Source organism: Eleutherodactylus coqui, chromosome 4 (assembly GCF_035609145.1).
Source record: "Eleutherodactylus coqui strain aEleCoq1 chromosome 4, aEleCoq1.hap1, whole genome shotgun sequence".
In the NCBI taxonomy this organism is placed as follows: domain Eukaryota; kingdom Metazoa; phylum Chordata; class Amphibia; order Anura; family Eleutherodactylidae; genus Eleutherodactylus; species Eleutherodactylus coqui.
This window is the reverse complement of record NC_089840.1, coordinates 207,729,748-207,747,407: the sequence shown is the minus strand read 5'-3', so window position 1 is coordinate 207,747,407 and position 17,660 is coordinate 207,729,748. Positions and strand designations below refer to the sequence as shown.

The 17,660-nt window shown below is 43.2% G+C and overlaps 1 protein-coding gene across 2 annotated transcripts in view; it reads left to right on the top strand.

Annotated features, from left to right (window-relative positions):
• Positions 1 to 17,660, top strand: part of PIK3AP1 (phosphoinositide-3-kinase adaptor protein 1) — a 101,442-nt gene that overhangs the window by 62,104 nt on the left and 21,678 nt on the right. For both annotated transcript variants that reach the window (XM_066600621.1, XM_066600620.1), the window contains exons 8-11: positions 444 to 640; positions 4,166 to 4,352; positions 10,173 to 10,265; positions 11,504 to 11,695. In XM_066600621.1, coding sequence (XP_066456718.1) covers positions 444 to 640; positions 4,166 to 4,352; positions 10,173 to 10,265; positions 11,504 to 11,695 — 669 coding nt within the window. The remainder of the gene's footprint in view (positions 1 to 443; positions 641 to 4,165; positions 4,353 to 10,172; positions 10,266 to 11,503; positions 11,696 to 17,660) is intronic.

The window sequence follows — 17,660 nt, the reverse complement described above, 5'->3', positions numbered from 1 at the left end:
CAATGCCAGAACTGCACTTTTTTTTTTGGGGGGGGGGGGGGGGGGCACTTCAAGAAGAAATTGCATAAAAACCCAATATAAATACCTAAAATGGTGTTAATAAAAACTACAGGTCACCATGCAAAAAAGAAACGGGTCCTCGCATAGCTGCATTGATGAAAAAATAAATGGCAACAGAAAACAATTTTTTAAAGATCTTTTATTTTTTAAGCAGTACTACAAATAAAACTATATAAATTTGGTATTGCCGTAATTGTACTGAAACACAGAATAAAGATAAAATGCTATTTTTACTATAATAATCGTAAAAATAGCCTGACCCCCAAAAAATGATGCAATTTTTTTTTTACATTTTCCCCACTTATAAAATGTTTATATATTGCAATACATTATATAGTGCAGTAAATGATGCCATTGGAAAATACACCTATGTTTTATTTCAGACCAGCGAGATGAAGAACTACCAACCCTTCTGCACTTCGCTGCAAAATATGGGTTAAAAAAATTGACAGCTCTCCTTCTCACTTGCCCTGGAGCTTTACAAGCCTATAGTGTGGCTAATAAAGATGGAGACTTCCCAAACAACCTTGCAGAAAAATACGGCTACATGGACCTACGGCAATTCATAGATGAATATGTGGTGAGCATTCTTTAAATTCGGAGCATAAGGTTATGAAATTCTGCGTTAATTATATATTTAGAGTGTCAAGCATCAAATGGTACTGTCTAGCTAAATCAGATGGCGGATCTCAGAGGACTTTAACAGCTTGGCAAGGATAAGACATTATTATGTAGGAATCAAATTAATTCAATTTATTCTTATTTAACATGTAGATAAGATTTAGGATGTATTACATTTCCAGCAGTTATTAAGGGGATTTTCTGATTTTCAAATTAAACACCGTTGTGATGGATGATCAGGTGCATTAAAAAGCGCAAAGTAGAGTGGATAGCACTCAAAAATCGTGTCATTAGAATGCAGGTCTCCGAGTCCCCATCGAGATCAATGGGAGCGTTGTATCGCGATCACCACAGCGTTTAAAAAAGCCGCAATAATCACAGGAAAAAGCTCATGTGTGAGAGTGGCCCTTGTTTGTACATAGGAAAAGGTTCAGTAGGTAAAGTTTGACTGTTTGCTAATGAAACAGATGTGTAAAATAGGGTTGATACTCCTGTTGGTGTTTGTGACATGGAAGATAATTCAGTTTTACTGGAATGAAAACTGCAGCTCAGTATTTCCAAATGAAAACTGAGTATTAGAGTTACATCTTACTGGTGCTGGATAGAAGCTGCAAGTGTAGTAGCCATACAAGTACTCGAGAGTAGTTAGGATAGCCAGGAGTCATTCACGGGAAGTCACAGTTGTAGTACAATGGTGTGAGACAGAAGCGTGGTCAAATGAAAAGCCAGGGGTTAAAAGCAGGGAAGCAAGTAATAAATCCAAAAATCGGATCAGAAAGGGCTGACCATTCTGAGGCTTGATGATTCCACTGAGATATGTTGAGGAGATCTGATGTGGAGACTTGGTAGACTGCTAGCTCATGCCGCTGACAAACAGAAAAAGGAGATAACCAGCTTCAACACGTCGATCTACAATGAATAAAACTTTATTTAATCTTCAAGGAGGACAGTGAAATATAAGCTTTAAAAAAGCATTCCTTTAAGCCACTTATGAATTTCAGCAAATTTAACATTCCCCCATAGCAGGAAGAGAGAAGGGGGGCGGGACTAGAGAGAGAGGGCTGGGCTAGAGGGGTTCTCCTAGGGCTTCCCACCATAGCAAAAAGAGAGGGTGGGGCTAGAGGGGTGAGGCTAGAGAGCAGTTCACTCTAGCACTGCCCTTTCTTCCCCCACTCTTAGGGAAGCCCTGTAGCCCTGCCCCCCCTCTCTTGCCCCATTATAGGGATTCCCTTGTTCTTCCCTACAGGAGAATGCCTTCTCTCCCCACTACTGTGGAATCCCATATTCTCCCCTGCAGGGGAATGCCAGTATCGTGCTGAGATGAAGGGAGTTATCCATGGACTCCCTTCATCTCGCTCTCTCTCCGCTACAGAGGAATTCTTCTAGCTTAGCTGCTGGGGAAACCCTCCATCCCCACTGTGATGAAGGGAGCCCCGGGTGATGAAGGAAAGCCCTGCCGGGCTTTTCTTCATCGCTCTCTCTCTCTTTCTCTCTCTCTCCTCTCAGAGCAGCAGCACTCGTTTTCAGCAACACACAGGTCCCGAACACGTGAATGGGCAATTTCACTGTTAATTAAGCTTATGGTTTGATTATGGGAAATTGTTTATTCACGCTATTTTTCGCACAGTTAGCCACATTTTTTTTGCGGGCAACTTCGCCATGATTTTCACACACATGTAAATTAAGCCTAATCTGGATGAGGACCATTGTTTCCATATTTTAAATCACATGATTGGTACAAACGAAAATAAAATTACTAGTCAAAATAACAATGCAAACTTAAATGAAGAACTGAAATATGGAGTGGAAATGATTCAAAAACAGGCCTCGCTCACATGGGCGACAAAGTCGCACGATTTTGTCGTATTGCTACAATGCTGCAAATCGCATGTATGTGAAGCCCATGCTTTCCTATGGGTTCCTTCACACATGAGATATTTTGTAGCATGCGACAACCCGACACAAAAACCTTGCTGGTCCCGCGATATGCATGTGACTCGTGAGGTTTTGTAGCCTTGTTATCCTATGGAGCCTTCCTCTCTGTTGCACTGCAACAGAGCGGAAGGTGTGATGCAACTTTGACAGTAGGAAATCCTAATGTCAAAGCCATAGCGTAAGCCCTAACTGCAAAAAAAAAATAAAAAAAATACACATACATTACCTAAGAAGCATTGTCAGCTTGGCCGCATCCTTTCCCTGGGTCCCCGACACTTGTCTTCTTCTTTTCTTTTGGCTGGTGATTGAAAAAAATCCCCGCCTTCTGGAAGTGCCGCCTCCAATTGGGTGACACTTAGCCAATCACAGCCAGTCCTCGATGAACCAATCGCAGCCATTCATCTACTGCTGGCTCTGATTGGCTAAGCGTCAGCCAATCACAGCTTGTGCTTCCAGGAGACAGGGATTTTTTAAACACCGGCCAAAAGAGAAGAAAAACATCAGTGCCGGGGACCTGGGGAGAAGCTGCAGCGGAGCCACGGACAGCGTGTGTAGGTATGCTTTTTTTTTTCTTCAGCTATGGCGGATTTCTAGGGTAGGTATTATATTGCAAGCCCCTTCCCCTCTGAAAATCCCTGATGTAGTGCCACAAAGTCACGACATCACTGCGAGAAACCGCAGTGATATCGCACGGACCAGCGATGTTGCCCATGTGAACAAGGCCTAACCAACAAGTTTGATATCAATTTAGTTTTTAACTCCTTTCATCTGGACCTACTGAATATGCTTTAATTTGAATAAAGATAAAGATGTGTTTTTAGAGCCTCTTAGAGAGGATCAGGGTTGCTAGTGGGCTGATACACCCTTAGAGTACCCTGTTGGGCATTCAATAGTCAATACAAGAATTTGTAAATACATGGCCTGTTGCTTCAAACCTATCCTGGGCTGCCTAGGAAACACAGCGGTTCAATTATACACTTAAATTCTGAAGGACAGATAAAAAAATAATTCTCATAGAAAATTCAAGCTACTTTTAATTATGTTGTAAGCTTGAGGCCTGTTTCACGCAGGCGACAAAATCGCACGATTTTCTCACGTTGCTACAATGCGACAAATCGCCTGTATGTGAAGCCCATGCTTTCATATGGGTTCCTGCACATTTGCGATTTTTATAGTCCTTGTTTCACTATGGAGCCTTCCTCTCTGTTGCATTGCATCGCACAAAAACACTGTGTAATTCCGCTGGAAAAAGAACATATCTGGGACTAATTAGACATTTCAATTGGTGCGATTGTTGGGCTGGTGATTATGCCCTGCGGGCAGAAAATATACAGTAAAATACGTCAATACAGGCACAAAAAAAGTATTGTTCTCTGCACAAATACGCTTTCAAACCAATTATCATTCATTTCCTTCTAGTCATAGAGCCATGAATTAACTGGAAAATAACTCTTTAACTTTCGGATGTAAATATGAATGTAAAACATTTTAGCAAGGTATTTTTATTTTATGTTAATATTTCATTATTTGTATGTTTTATGTAATGAAGGAAACTGCTGACATGTTGAGAAGTCACATTAAGGAGGAGCTAATGAATGACAATGAAGATGAAAGTATATATGAGCCGATGGCAAACCTGTCCACTGATCTGCTGATGAAATATACCCTACAGCCTGATATGGAGCTATACCTACCTATGAAAGGCAGAGTGAGTCCGCACGACAGTGAAGAAACCTGTAAGTGCTTATCACATTGGTCTCCATTTTTAGTGGTAAAATTTCTATGTTCACTGAAAAAGTTTATATTCCAGTTTTTAAGAAGACTGTTGAGTTGAGATGTTGCTGCCCCATTTCCTTTATGGATTGAATAAAATCAACATACTTCTGGACTACTGGTGGTGCTGCTCCTATATACTATTTTTGGACTTATTGTATGGTTCTGGGAGTTGGGACCTGTGGAGCTTGCACACCTTATCCCCACCTTGCACCTGATGGTGGTGTTTATTTGCGGAGTGCTGCTGCTTCTATATATTTTTGAGTATATTTCAGTTTTTAGCGGCATATACATGGTACTGGTGCATCTTGTCTCCACCAGAAGTATGGGTGGAGACATAGTAGGTGAGTGTATCCGCACTGCTGGCACCCTCCAGCTCCTGATTGGCTATGGTGGTGGTTTGCCGTGGCTGGGGTTTTGCCTTAGGGTTAGGGTTACAGGAGTAGCGGGACTGACGGAGCGGGCGTCAGGAGGTGGCCAAGAAGCACTGCTGCGTCCGCAGATCAGCACGGGGCCATGGAGGGTGAGAGCACTGTTGCCGGCGGCGGCAGTGCCAGCTAGGGAAGGCCTAGCAGGGTCAGAGTGCTGTTGTCAAGAAAGGGGATGACAGCTGCCAGGGGACGGCTAGACAGAAAGCGGGGCCGCCTTCTGGAGCACGGGGATGGCATGACATATTGCAGGAAGCCGGCAGTAAGAGTGCCAGCAGGGGACCTTGTAGGGAGGCCTGCGGTGACAGTCACAGCAGGGGACAGGAGTGCTCGAGGGGAGCTTGCATGGCAGAAGGCCGACAGCGCCGCTAACGAGCAAGCCGCTTGCAGCAGCAAAAGGAGGGCATCGGGGAGCTTACATGCCTGAAGGACCACAGCGGAGAATGGAGTCCAGCGGCCAGCTGAGACAGGAGCTCAGCCAATGAGCAGATGTGGGTGCACCCTATACCTCCCACAGGTCTCCACCCACAATCCAAGGTCTCCATCCATTGTTCTGGTGGAGATAAGATGCACCAGTACCCATATACACATACGCTCTATTTTTTATGCATTTTAAAATGCATGTTATTTTTTAGATGCATTTTTGGTAGTATTTTTATTGCGTGATATTTTATCCACCTGTTTTCTTGGAAATTTAGATTTTTTTGTAAAACAAAATGTAAAAAAATGCCCCCAAAAAACACACTATACCTTTGATAAAAACACTACTCATCCAAAAGATGCTACAAATCCACCAAAAAACAATCTGTGTAGGTAGACTTTAAAGTAACATCTTGCCACAATGTTTTTAAATATTAAAAGACGTATAGGAAATGTATCAAAATGCTTTGTGAGGCTGAAAACTGGCAATTCTTTAAAGGGGTTGTGCAAAGTTCTGAAGTTAGTCTCCACAGAGTACAAGTGTAGGCTTCCTGTGCAAATTACACCTTAAAAATCTGCGGTGAATATATGGTGCAGAAATCTTCAAATGCTTATTCATATATTGTAGAAAAAAATAGCTCAGGGTTTAGGACTTGTTGTGGAGTTTCAAAAGCACCACATACTTTATCCATCATTAAAGGGGTTGTGCCAGGTTATAATGTTAGCCCCTATGTATCAGAATAGGGGCTAACTTTACTATCAGTGGAGACCCAACTCCTGGGACCCTCACTGATACCAAGAAACAGGGTTCTGGAGGTCCCGGTATGAATGGATCAGAGAATGTGTATGCACACCGCTGCACTATTCATTTCAATGGGAGCTCCGGAGATTGCTGAGTGTGTGTACTTGGCAGTAAACTGCTAAACTCCATCCCCTTTCTCTTCTCCTCTCTCCCCCCCCCCCAGCTGTTTGCAATGGGAGGGGGTGGGGCTAAGATCCGCCTTGTCCCGAGTCTCCCATTGCTGGCAGCGGACAAGAGGCGAGGAGGTGAGAGAAGAAAATAGACAAAGACAAAACTCACAAGAAGGGAGCCAAAAATGCGCCATCTGATAGACTGCAGGGCAGGTTTAATCACCATAGACCCTAGTAGTATGCAGAGAGCCAGATTGCAATGTGAGCGAGCTAAAAGCTCAGTGTAAACTAATATGCAGTCACCCAGCTCAACCCAGCCCCGATTGTTGGAGGGGTGACTACTAGCAAACAGTCTGCACATATGAACTGATACCAAGGATGTCAGCCATAGATAAGTCGCAACATGTGTATACATGGGATAATTATCATTGAAATTCTTTTGGGGGATTACGGAAATTTGGACGATTCTGAATGATTATCGTCCCGTGTAAAAGGACCATACGTTTCTGATAGATATACAAAGGTACCTTATGTTAAAAGTATAGCGGCCCTCCCAGCTCAGGGATGGAGTTTTCACAGGTTATACCCAGGTTGTGAGAGTGTGCACATTTAGTACCATTCAGAAAAAGCAAATTCTCTTAGGCCTAATGCCCACAGACAGATTATCGCTGCAGAAATTGCGGTCAGACACCCGCCACGATTTCCGCAGCAATGTCCATTCATAGACATGCTGTGTAAATTGATTCTCCCCTGCCCACGAGTGTAAATCAGCTGCAATTTTCCGACCACGCGGAAGAATCACAGAATGTTCTAATTTGTGCGGAAAAACGCACGGACGGCTTCCATTGCAGTCAAACTGCGCACTGTGGGTACAGCGAAAGTATTGCAGGGAATCCGCGTCGTACCTCAACGCTCGCATGCGCGCCGGCTCGCCAGTGACACTCTCGCATCGGATCTGGACAGGTGAGTATAGGGTCTCTGGGGGGCGCGGGGTCTGATTTCGCTGGCGCAATCCAACCCAGCCATGGGCATGAGGCCTTAATCTTGTCCTCTAACACCGACTAAACATATAATATGCGTATTGTCACAGCAAGGCCACAGCAAACACTTTATGGCTAGCAGCTGATCATCTAGGGATACATTCATTTAAATACAATGCTGTATGTTCCTTCTATTCTTTGTCCTTACTGCTTGTTCAATGACTTTTGTTCTAGTGATGTTTACTTTGGACGGTATCTGCAGACTGAAAGTGCTATGATAAATTGGATCAATGTTCTAGGCCAGAATCTGTCCTTTGATACCAGTTATACCCACAGCTGCTGTAAAGGTCCTTTTACACACAATGATTATTGGTCAAAATTTGCTCAAAAGCCATCTTTTGAGCGATAATCGTTGTGTGTAAATGTGTGCCCATCATGCACTTACCGTGCACTCTTTGTCCATCTGTGAGTTCAGCTCAGCTTCAAGACGGACTACATGCTGAGTTCTCAGTAAGTAGCGCTGATAACATTCTTTCAGCAGCTGTCCCGCTGGAGAACAATAGCAATGTATTTAGAGAACATACCACCTGCTGTTCTCTAAATACATACAAATGAAGCTAGTTATGCAAAATGATCGCTGAAAACTGTCAGTTTCTGCCAAATTTTTAGCGATCTGTGTGTGCAAATGCACCTTAAGATTGTGAGCTCCTTAAGCCTTATTCACATGACCGTATATATGCGACTAATTTAGCCGCGTTAAAAAATAGCGACCATCTGCGGCATGTATTCATTCAGATAAGTGATTTTTAGGCACATAAAAAAACGTTTCAGGGAAAGTAGGACATCGGGGACCAAAATCAGCGACCAATTTTTTTCTCTGCCTGAAAAGATAGGTCTTGCCCTATCTCCTGCCAAGATACGCAGAAGTCTCCTAAAGACTTCTATGGCAGCTTTAAAAAAGGGAGGGGGAGTTTTCCAGCATCCAATGCTGGGAAAAGATTACAGCTGGCTCTAGTTAAGCAGTAGAAGTAATTCTGTGGATTTCTGCCGAACTAGGGATTTCCACTGCAGAGTATTTTCTCGCCAATATGCCGCAGTCCATGTGAATGGACGAGAAAATGCTAATTTAGATCGGGACTTGATCGCGTCTTTTTTCCTTTCACATGATTTGAAAGCTTAATCGGCCAAGCATAAAAACGCATGCAGTCATGTGAAAGAGGCCTCATCCACACGACCGTATATAGGCAGGTATTTTTGGCGTGAAAAAAAAAAATCACCCCAAAAAACCACGAGTGTCCGTAGCATTGGATTCCAATGCATTTATTTAGATGAACGATTTTTATCCACATGCGCCGGAAAAATAGCACATAGCTGACCGTTTTTGGTCACTGATTTTATACTGCATGTAAAAAGATAGGTCTTGCCCTATCTTTTGCCCAAATATGCAGGAACCTCCTATAGACTTTTATCGAAGCAAGAAAAAATGGAGGGGGGAGAGTTACTCTGCTTACAACGCTGGGAAAAGAAGACAGCTGGCTCTATTTAAGCACTACTGGTCATTATGAGAATTTTAGAGCAAGTGCTGGTTTTTCTCGCTTCTGCGTATTTTTTTGCTGATACGCAGCAGCACCCTGCGTGAACGGTTTAAAATACGCAAATAAAGATCAGGACTGAAACGCGGCGAAACTTGATTCATGCGATTTATACGGTGTGTAGGGGCGAACGTAAAAATGCATACGTTCGTGTGAATAGGACCTTATGGTGTACATTCTGTTTGTGTGAGTTATGTTCTTACGGTAACTTATTTTGCTTTACTATACTGGCCAGGTGGAGAAACTCATTTTATAAGGCCGCAGCAAAATCCAACCTGGTACCAGGCTGGTGACCCTTGTGGACCTTTGCGTACGTGTCCGGATCTGTGCTGCGGACATGCTGGCGTCGTGCTGGTGCACATGCGCAGTACAGATGACGCTGCGCTGTCCCTAGGCTTCAATGGAAGCCGTTCGCGTGGAATCTGCGCCAAAAAAGAACATGCTACGATTTTCCCTCCACGAGCGTAAACTTGCAATTGATTTCTGATCATGGACAGGGAAAAATGATTTTCTATAGCATGTCTATGGGCAGCATTTGCTGCGCATTCCGGAGGTGGACGCCTGCTCCGGATTCCGCAATGCAAATACGCCCGTGTGCATTGGGCTTACTGGTTATTAGCCTCCAGCAATATGTTGTTGGCGAAATATGGCCTTGGATATCATGTGCTGGAGGCAGATCATTAGGACCCAAAGATGTCTGTGTCGCAGAGGGCGCTGCTCGATGTGCTAAGTCAGTCAGTACAGAATCTACCAGGGGATGTCTTTGGTGTGCTCTTTGCTGTGTATGCCTATGATAGGAGTGACATTCTCTGTAGTAGATCCACTCAGAGTGAGAGAACGAGAGTGGAGAACCTAAAGAGAATGAAGACCGTATGCTGGAGGTTCCGACCTAGCAGCATGGGCCACAGAGGGAAAGTCTGCTGAAAGATCTCCGTTAAGGAAGACTATTTAAATGGGACAAAGACTGATTCTTGCAGTAGCAAAGCAAATCCAGCAATAAAAGTGAGGTAGCAGATTGCCACCACGTACCAAGCAGATGTGGTACAAATTAGGCCACCAAAACATAGGCAGAGTCACCACTCAGGTCCAACCATGCAAATAAGTTGTGCTGTTGTGTGACTGTTCTATTAAGGCGTGTGCCCCTGCAGAGAACCACTACATCATTACATCCTGTGTGAGTAAGAGAATATGTTCAGGGCAGGCGGGGGGAGTGTTCCCCACCCATGTCAACATGCTGTGCATGCACAAATAAGTACAGTAAAGTACGCAGGCACGCGCGCAAAATAGACTCATTCACTGCGTTGAGGCGAGCGTATTTGTGCATACGCTCGTCTGGAGCCACCCTTAATTGCAGTATGAGATAGAATACGATCGGAGAAAATGGGAAAATATCTAAGATATTTATTTTTTTGTGTATTTTTTATGTTTAATATTCCTTTAAATCCTTACAGATACTGAAATGTTGCACATTAAAGATGATTGCCCATCTTCGGAAACACAATCTTCTCATGATAAAGACTCAGCGCTACGTAGAATCTTAGAAGGTAAGTTGTAGAAAAGTTTTTACATTTACCTTTTTAAGTATGGCTACCAATTTTCTCAGCATCATTAATGTGGAATAATATGCACATTACAGCCAATTCTTCATTGGAGGTAACATTATCAAATACTCATATTGGATTAACACAGAATTAGCCCATTTCTGGCATGTGCACATATATATTGGAGAGCTACGTGCCTGAAAATATAAGATACAGTTTACTATATAGTGAAACCTCTTCAAAAGACCATCTCTTTGAGAAGACCACCCCCTTATCCAGACCAGATTTTTCATGACTGATTTTAAGATCCAGCAATCATCTTCTTCGTTAAGATCATCCCCAAGAAGACCACTTTCAAAAGATGTTATCTACTGGCAGAATCCCAGCGATTAGCTAATGAAGACCTATTCTAAGGATAGGTCATTATTAGTTAAGAAGCAGGCAATACCTGTAGGCCTCTTTCTCATGACTGTATGCATTTTTACGTTCGTCTGTACGCGCCGTAAAATAGCTTCAATGAAGAATTGCCCCGATTGATTCCCGAACATAGGCGGCTGTTGCGTATCAGCAAAAAAATCCATCAATCTGCTGAAATCCACAGAATGACAGCTGTAATCTTTTCCCAGCGTTGGACGCAGGTAAACTCCCTTCTCCTCCCTTTTTTTCCACTTCCATCGAAGTCTACGGGAGCTTCCCTCGTATCTCGGCAAAAGATAGGGCAAGACCTATCTTTTGACATGCCGTATACAACCAAAAACGATGGCCGATGTGCTATTTTTCCCAACACGATTTTTTTTACTAAGCCCAAAATTCGATCATGTAATAAATACATTGGAATCCATTACTTCACATGGTTGCAATTTTAGGGCGATTATACGCTTGTGTAAATAAGGCCTTAATGCAATGTGCGGTGGTCGTCTCACCATCTCACCATAATTATAATCCCTTCATTGGTTCCTCTGCGTGACTGTTTGCTAAAAAGAATACTGCAGCTCCTGAAATTGCAGATATGACTACAGTAAACCGCAGTAATCTAACCCTGGTCTATCATGTCAATCCATCATGTCCAGGAAACGACGATATGGGGCAGAAGAGTGGGGTTCTGTGGTTACTGCTGTGGGACACACATTTTAATGTCTTTTTATACTTGAAATAACTTGTCAGCTCTCTCATTGCTAAGTGATTCACGTGTTAATAACTTTTTTTCTTAATTCTTTTGTGTTCTGTATATCTTTTTCCAGGAAGCAGCTATGGAGATGATGATGATGATGATGATTATAGCGAAGGGAAGGGTATATATGACACATGTATTAGGGAATCGTTTTATGACATAGTTTGCGAAGGAAAGCTACACTCAGCAGCAATTAGTCGCCCTCCCGTTCCTGTTCCGAGACCACAGCAACTACCAGATGCAGAGCCTTATATTGCACAGTGTGAGTTTAAGCTGCAATTTCAAAGCTCCTTTTTTATTTATACATTTTTTAACTGTAAATTAGTATTTTGTTAACGCTGATATTAGTGACAGCATAATTGATAAAAATCAACAATAAAACAAGCTTAAATGGGTATTCCAGGACTTTTTAATATTTTTCACTATTGATGACTGCCAGCGATCCCTACCGATCATCTGATTGCACAGGAAGCACAAAGTACTGACTATAGGGAAATGGCCATGGTTGGTACTGCAGGCACAGCTCCTATTGAATTCATTGGGAGTTGCGCTGCAGTAACAACTCAGACTGTTGCGCTGTAGTCAGTTGATTCTGGTTCCTGCAGTGACAGCTGTCACGGGAGTCAGCTGATCATCGGAGATCCGAGGGGCGGGTCCCTGGCGATCATCTGTTGATGACCTGTCATACATCAATAGAAAAAATATTAAAAGTCACAGAATACCCCTTTAGTATGTTTATAGGCTGGTCTTTTTTCATTAACAACCACCGTTTATTGCCACAATAGCACGTAAATAGGCGAATCGTGACGCAAAATGGCAATTGTAAAACAGCCGTAAGTCGTTTATGTGTTTGATCCACGGTAAATGTGTCTTCCTAATTCTTATATTTATACACTATAAATGCAATAGCTGAAAATATGTTTATCATGAAGTAGTTCTCTATAACTCACGAAAAGCATAGGTCAGGTTAGCGATAGTGAAAGCCTACATTTACATACACTTCCTCATTTAAAGTTATTACTGTCAGTTTTTTGTTTTTTGCAAACTTTGCAAAAAAAAAAAGAGAAGCAGAGGAATGTTTGCCTTATAAGATAGCTTGTATTTATTTGACAATTCTCCTTGGACACACTACTGGAGTTGGACCACCGATCGATTATTGTTTATCTAAACGCAAGCCAATGACTGAACGAATCATTCACTTTTCGTTTGTTGTTCATTTTATGTAGGCATGAAAATCCTCATTGGCTCATTCACTTATTGTTTAGTTTAGGGCTCAAACAGACAAACATGTTTGTGCACATTTTTGCGTGCATGAAACTCACGCCCGCAAAACGGGACGAAGTGAACCCATTGATTTCAATGGGTTCGTTTCCATGAGCATGCCCTATCTTTCTGCATGTTACACAGAAAGCTGCCATAGAAGTCCATGGCAAGTTAAAAAAATCAAGGGGAAAGGTGGGATACTGCGGACAAGCCTTGTTCATGCACAAATGTGCTCCATCATGGCGAGCGTATTTGCATGTACGTTCGTCTGTCAAAGCCCTTAAACAGCAATCATTCTGTCCCTCTCATTTACTTATACAGCAAATGTGAAAGACTGAATGATTCTCATTTGAACGAGCCAAAAATGTATCTGCCTGTTTAAGCAGGCTGCATGAGAACAAACGAGCTGCATCACAAGTGACATCACTGACTCACTCGCTCCCTCAAACTTGAATCGTCTCATCTAAAAGGATCCTTTAAGTTCCATTTTATCAGTATAGAAAGTGGCTTAAACAAGAAGAGTGTTATGTGAAGTGTAGGAGTGCAGTGTATAGAGGAGCCTGCAGAGGGGGTTAGACAGGCATTCTGGTACCTGTAGAAAAAGGGAAAACACCTGAGTGTGGCAGAAAGTAAGATAAACGTTTCTCTCACATTCAGGAGATAGAAAGCTAGCTGCTAGCCAGAGAGGGGTTGAAAGAGCCGGTTCAGGGACTTGGTGCCTGAGGTCCGGTGCTGACCAGTTTGGGACCCATCTCCCTGTCTGAAAGAGAAGGACGCCCTCTAGATGCCCTGGGCAGGGTTAGTGACAGGGACCCTATGAGTTTGTAAACCCAAAATAATGGACTTTGTGTTGTATGCTGTGCACCTACGTTTGCTGTGCTGTATAAATAAATCCTGGCAAGTGCCAGCTTTAAAGATATCCAAGTGTCTGGAATGATGTCTATATGTGTGGTGCTCATTTCTGGTCCGAGAGGTCGGCGATCTGTCGGCGCCTAACCCCACTTGTCACAGGAGCTAATGTAATGTGTAAGTTGAACTTAAAATCCATCGTTCAGCAGGAGAGAAGATAGTAGGGACCGCACACTGTGTTCTGCACACGAGTCGGAGATTACATTGTATTCTGCCGATGGCACATGTGAGAACAATGGAGCTGTGTGCAGAGCTCAGACCACATGCTGTGCTCTACAAACAGCTCCTGGAGGCCCTTTTATACGCAAATCAAGCTGATAAAATGTTAATGGACATTAGTGTCCATTAATACTTTATGCAAAACGATCACTAAAACTGTTAATCTTTCATTCATTTGAAAGATTGTCTTTGCGTGTAAATGGGCCTTAAGAGTCATGACCTTTAACAAAAGCATTGCTCTTCAGTGAGATGTTGCATGTGCTCAGGAAGGGCTAAACAATGGATTATGTTCTAACACGATCAATGAATTATCCACAGCAAGGCCCCCAAGGTCCAGCAATAAATCACCACTACTAAAATTGACAGTTGAGCAGACACTTACTGCTGATGCTCATAAATCCCATTGACCTCTGGCCTTTTGTTTCCAATGAAGAGAGCAGAATTTACTATAAAGTATGTTGGTTCTTTATAAACAAATTTCGCAGCTTACTGATTTACATTGTGTATAAATTCTACAGTATTCTTCATATTTCAGCAAGCCGACTGATAAAGAAAACTTCAGAGAGGAGGCAAAACTTGTCCATGACACCTAATCAAATGCATCTGCTGAATTATGCTCTTCTCTATATGACTGTGCTTATTCTTGACATATTCAGCTATGGTGGGAATATTGCCAATAATGAATTGGAAAGTAATTTGGTCCTAAACATTTGATCATCGATTTTGCGCAACTTTTTGGTTGAGTCACGTTTTTCCTGATATCTACCTAAAGCTGTTTTCCTCACTTTTTAAACCAATTTTAGGACCAGGCACTGTAAATATATGATGCCTGGTCCCTTGCTTTAAGCCCAGCTGTATTTAAAATTACGGCGGGGATTAAAGCCTCCTGCTTCTGCAATCAATCAGAAGCAGGACGGATTGTCAGCTGTTAGCAACAGCTGATAATCTGGAGGAGAAAGCAGAAGAGGTTTTTAACCTTTTATGCCTTCTCCTTCCCCGAGTACACAGCGCTCAATGAGCGCTGTGAACCAAAAAGTAAAAATGAAATTGTAACTTCCACTACGGGAGCCCGGGGGTCACATGACTGCCAGGATTCCTTGATATAGCAGAGCTACAGCGTCATACTACACCCTGACCAGCTCTGCCAGTGACTAATGTCTCTACAGGGGATGTTTTCCCCTGTAACTGGGGCTCCTATGGATGCCCCAGCTACAGTGGGAAACTGTCAAATAAATAAAAACTGAAAACATGTGAATGTCCCCCAGAGGTCTTATATGATGTCATGTGGGACATAGATAGTAAAAAAATATAATTACATACACAAGTAAAACAAAATTACAGAATAAAGCAACAATATATACATAAGAAAGAAAATAACCCAAAGCCGATGACAACCAAAACTATCGCGATAAGCGCTCTATAATCCAAAACCATACATACTATATATCAAAACGTTTAAAACAAAATGAGGAACCCATCCCCTATACTTTATTTTAGGGTAAATATACTAATTAAAAGAAAATAACTAGACATGTAAAAAAAAATATTTTAGCTTTTTACCCCCAATAAAACTAAAAAACTGAAAAGAGTCAGTGAAAAAGATATGAAAAAAATAGCCCTATATGTCACAGAAAAAAAAACACAGCAAAAATGATTTTGATAGCTAAAGGAAAAAAATAGGGCAGTAAAACAACCACATGAGTAAAATCTAGAGATGAGCGAACGTGTTCTTCCGAGCTTGATATTCGTGCGAATATTAGGGTGTTCGGGATGTTCGTTATTCGTAACGAACACCATGCGGTGTTCTGGTTACTTTCACTTCCTTCCCTGAGACGTTAGCGCGCTTTTTTTGGCCAATTGAAAGACAGGGAAGGCATTACAACTTCCCCCTGTGACGTTCAAGCCCTATACCACCCCCCTGCAGTGAGTGGCTGGGAAGATCAGGTGTCACCCGAACATAAAAGTCGGCCCCTCCCGCGGTTCGGCTCAGATGCCTGGTGAGTTAGATGAGGGACAGTGCTGTTTGTACCGGAGCTGCTGTAGGGAAAGAATTGGTAGTTAGTGTAGGCTTCAAGACCCCCCAAAGGTCCTTATTAGGGCCACTGATAGCTGTGTGTTGGCTGCTGTTAGCAGTGCCATTTTTTTTTTTCTCAAAATCGGCTCTGCAGAGCGTTGCACCTGGCATTAGGGACAGAAGTGCTGCATAGGCAGGGAGAGTGTTAGGAGTGAGTGTAGCCTTCAAGAACCTCAACGGTCCTTTCTAGGGCCATATTTATCCGTGTGCAGTACTGTCCAGGCTGCTGTTAGCTGTGCTGCATTTTTTTTTGGCTTCTCAAAATCGCCTCTGCAGAGCATTCCACCCTCCATTGATACTGCAGGGAAAGAATTGTATAGGCAGGGCCACAACACCGTTATTATTCATTGAATATACGCAGTGCTGCCTTTTGCTTGTAAAACAAGTGAAAATAATTCTATTTGTCCTGCCTCTGTCCGTCCTAACGCCGGTGGACACGTGTCGGCTGCGTCTGCAACCTGTAAAAATCATACGCACCCAGCTACGTTTTACTCCTGGCTTCGCCATTTGCTTTCCTTAATTGGGAAAAAAAATACCTGCTCTGCCACAGTTAATAACTCTGCTACCCTCACGTTCTGTGACACATTAGCAGGAAAACAGCACAGTTATTAAACTTCTCATGTTCATAGAATATACGCAGTGCTGCCTTTTGGTGCAAAAAAACGGAAAATAATTCTATTTGTCCAGCCTCTGTCCGTCCTAAGGGCTGTGGACACGTGTGAGCTGCGTGAACAACATTGCTAAATCAGACGCACCCAGCTACGCTTTACTGCTGGCTTCGCCATTTGCTTTCCCTAATTGGGAAAAAAAATACCTGCTCTGCCACAGTTAATAACTCTGCTACCCTCACGTTCTGTGACACATTAGCAGGAAAACAGCACAGTTATTAAACTTCTCATGTTCATAGAATATACGCAGTGCTGCCTTTTGGTGCAAAAAAACGGAAAATAATTCTATTTGTCCAGCCTCTGTCCGTCCTAAGGGCTGTGGACACGTGTGAGCTGCGTGAACAACATTGCTAAATCAGACGCACCCAGCTACGCTTTACTGCTGGCTTCGCCATTTGCTTTCCTTAATTGGGAAAAAAATACCTGCTCTGCCAGAGTTATAATAACTCTGCTACCCTCACGTTCTGTGACACATTAGCAGGGACACAGCACAGTTATTAAACTTAGATTATTCATTCACTAGAGGCAGTGGGGCCTTTCGTTTTCCAAAAAGGGCAAAAATTATATTTGGCCTGCAGTCTTGCGCCAATTTATTTCCTGCCCGTGAAATCAAATCACTGGTAATACAGCATGCTGAGGGGTAGGGGTAGGCCTAGAGGACGTGGACGCGGCCGAGGACGCGGAGGGCCAAGTCAGGGTGTGGGCACAGGCCGAGCTCCTGATCCCGGTGTGTCGCAGCCGACTGCTGCGCGATTAGGAGAGAGGCACGTTTCTGGCGTCCCCACATTCATCGCCCAATTAATGGGTCCACGTGGGAGACGGTTATTAGAAAATGAGCAGTGTGAGCAGGTCCTGTCCTGGATGGCAGAAAGTGCTTCGAGCAACCTATCGTCAACACGCAGTTCTGCGCCGTCCACTGCTGCAAATCCGAATCCTCTGTCTGCTGCTCCTCCTTCCTCCCAGCCTCCTCACTCCACTACAATGACACCTGCTCAGGAGCGGGAACACTCCCAGGAACTGTTCTCGGGCCCCTGCTCAGATTGGGCAGCAGCGGTTCCTCTCCCACCAGAGGAGTTTATAGTCACTGATGCCCA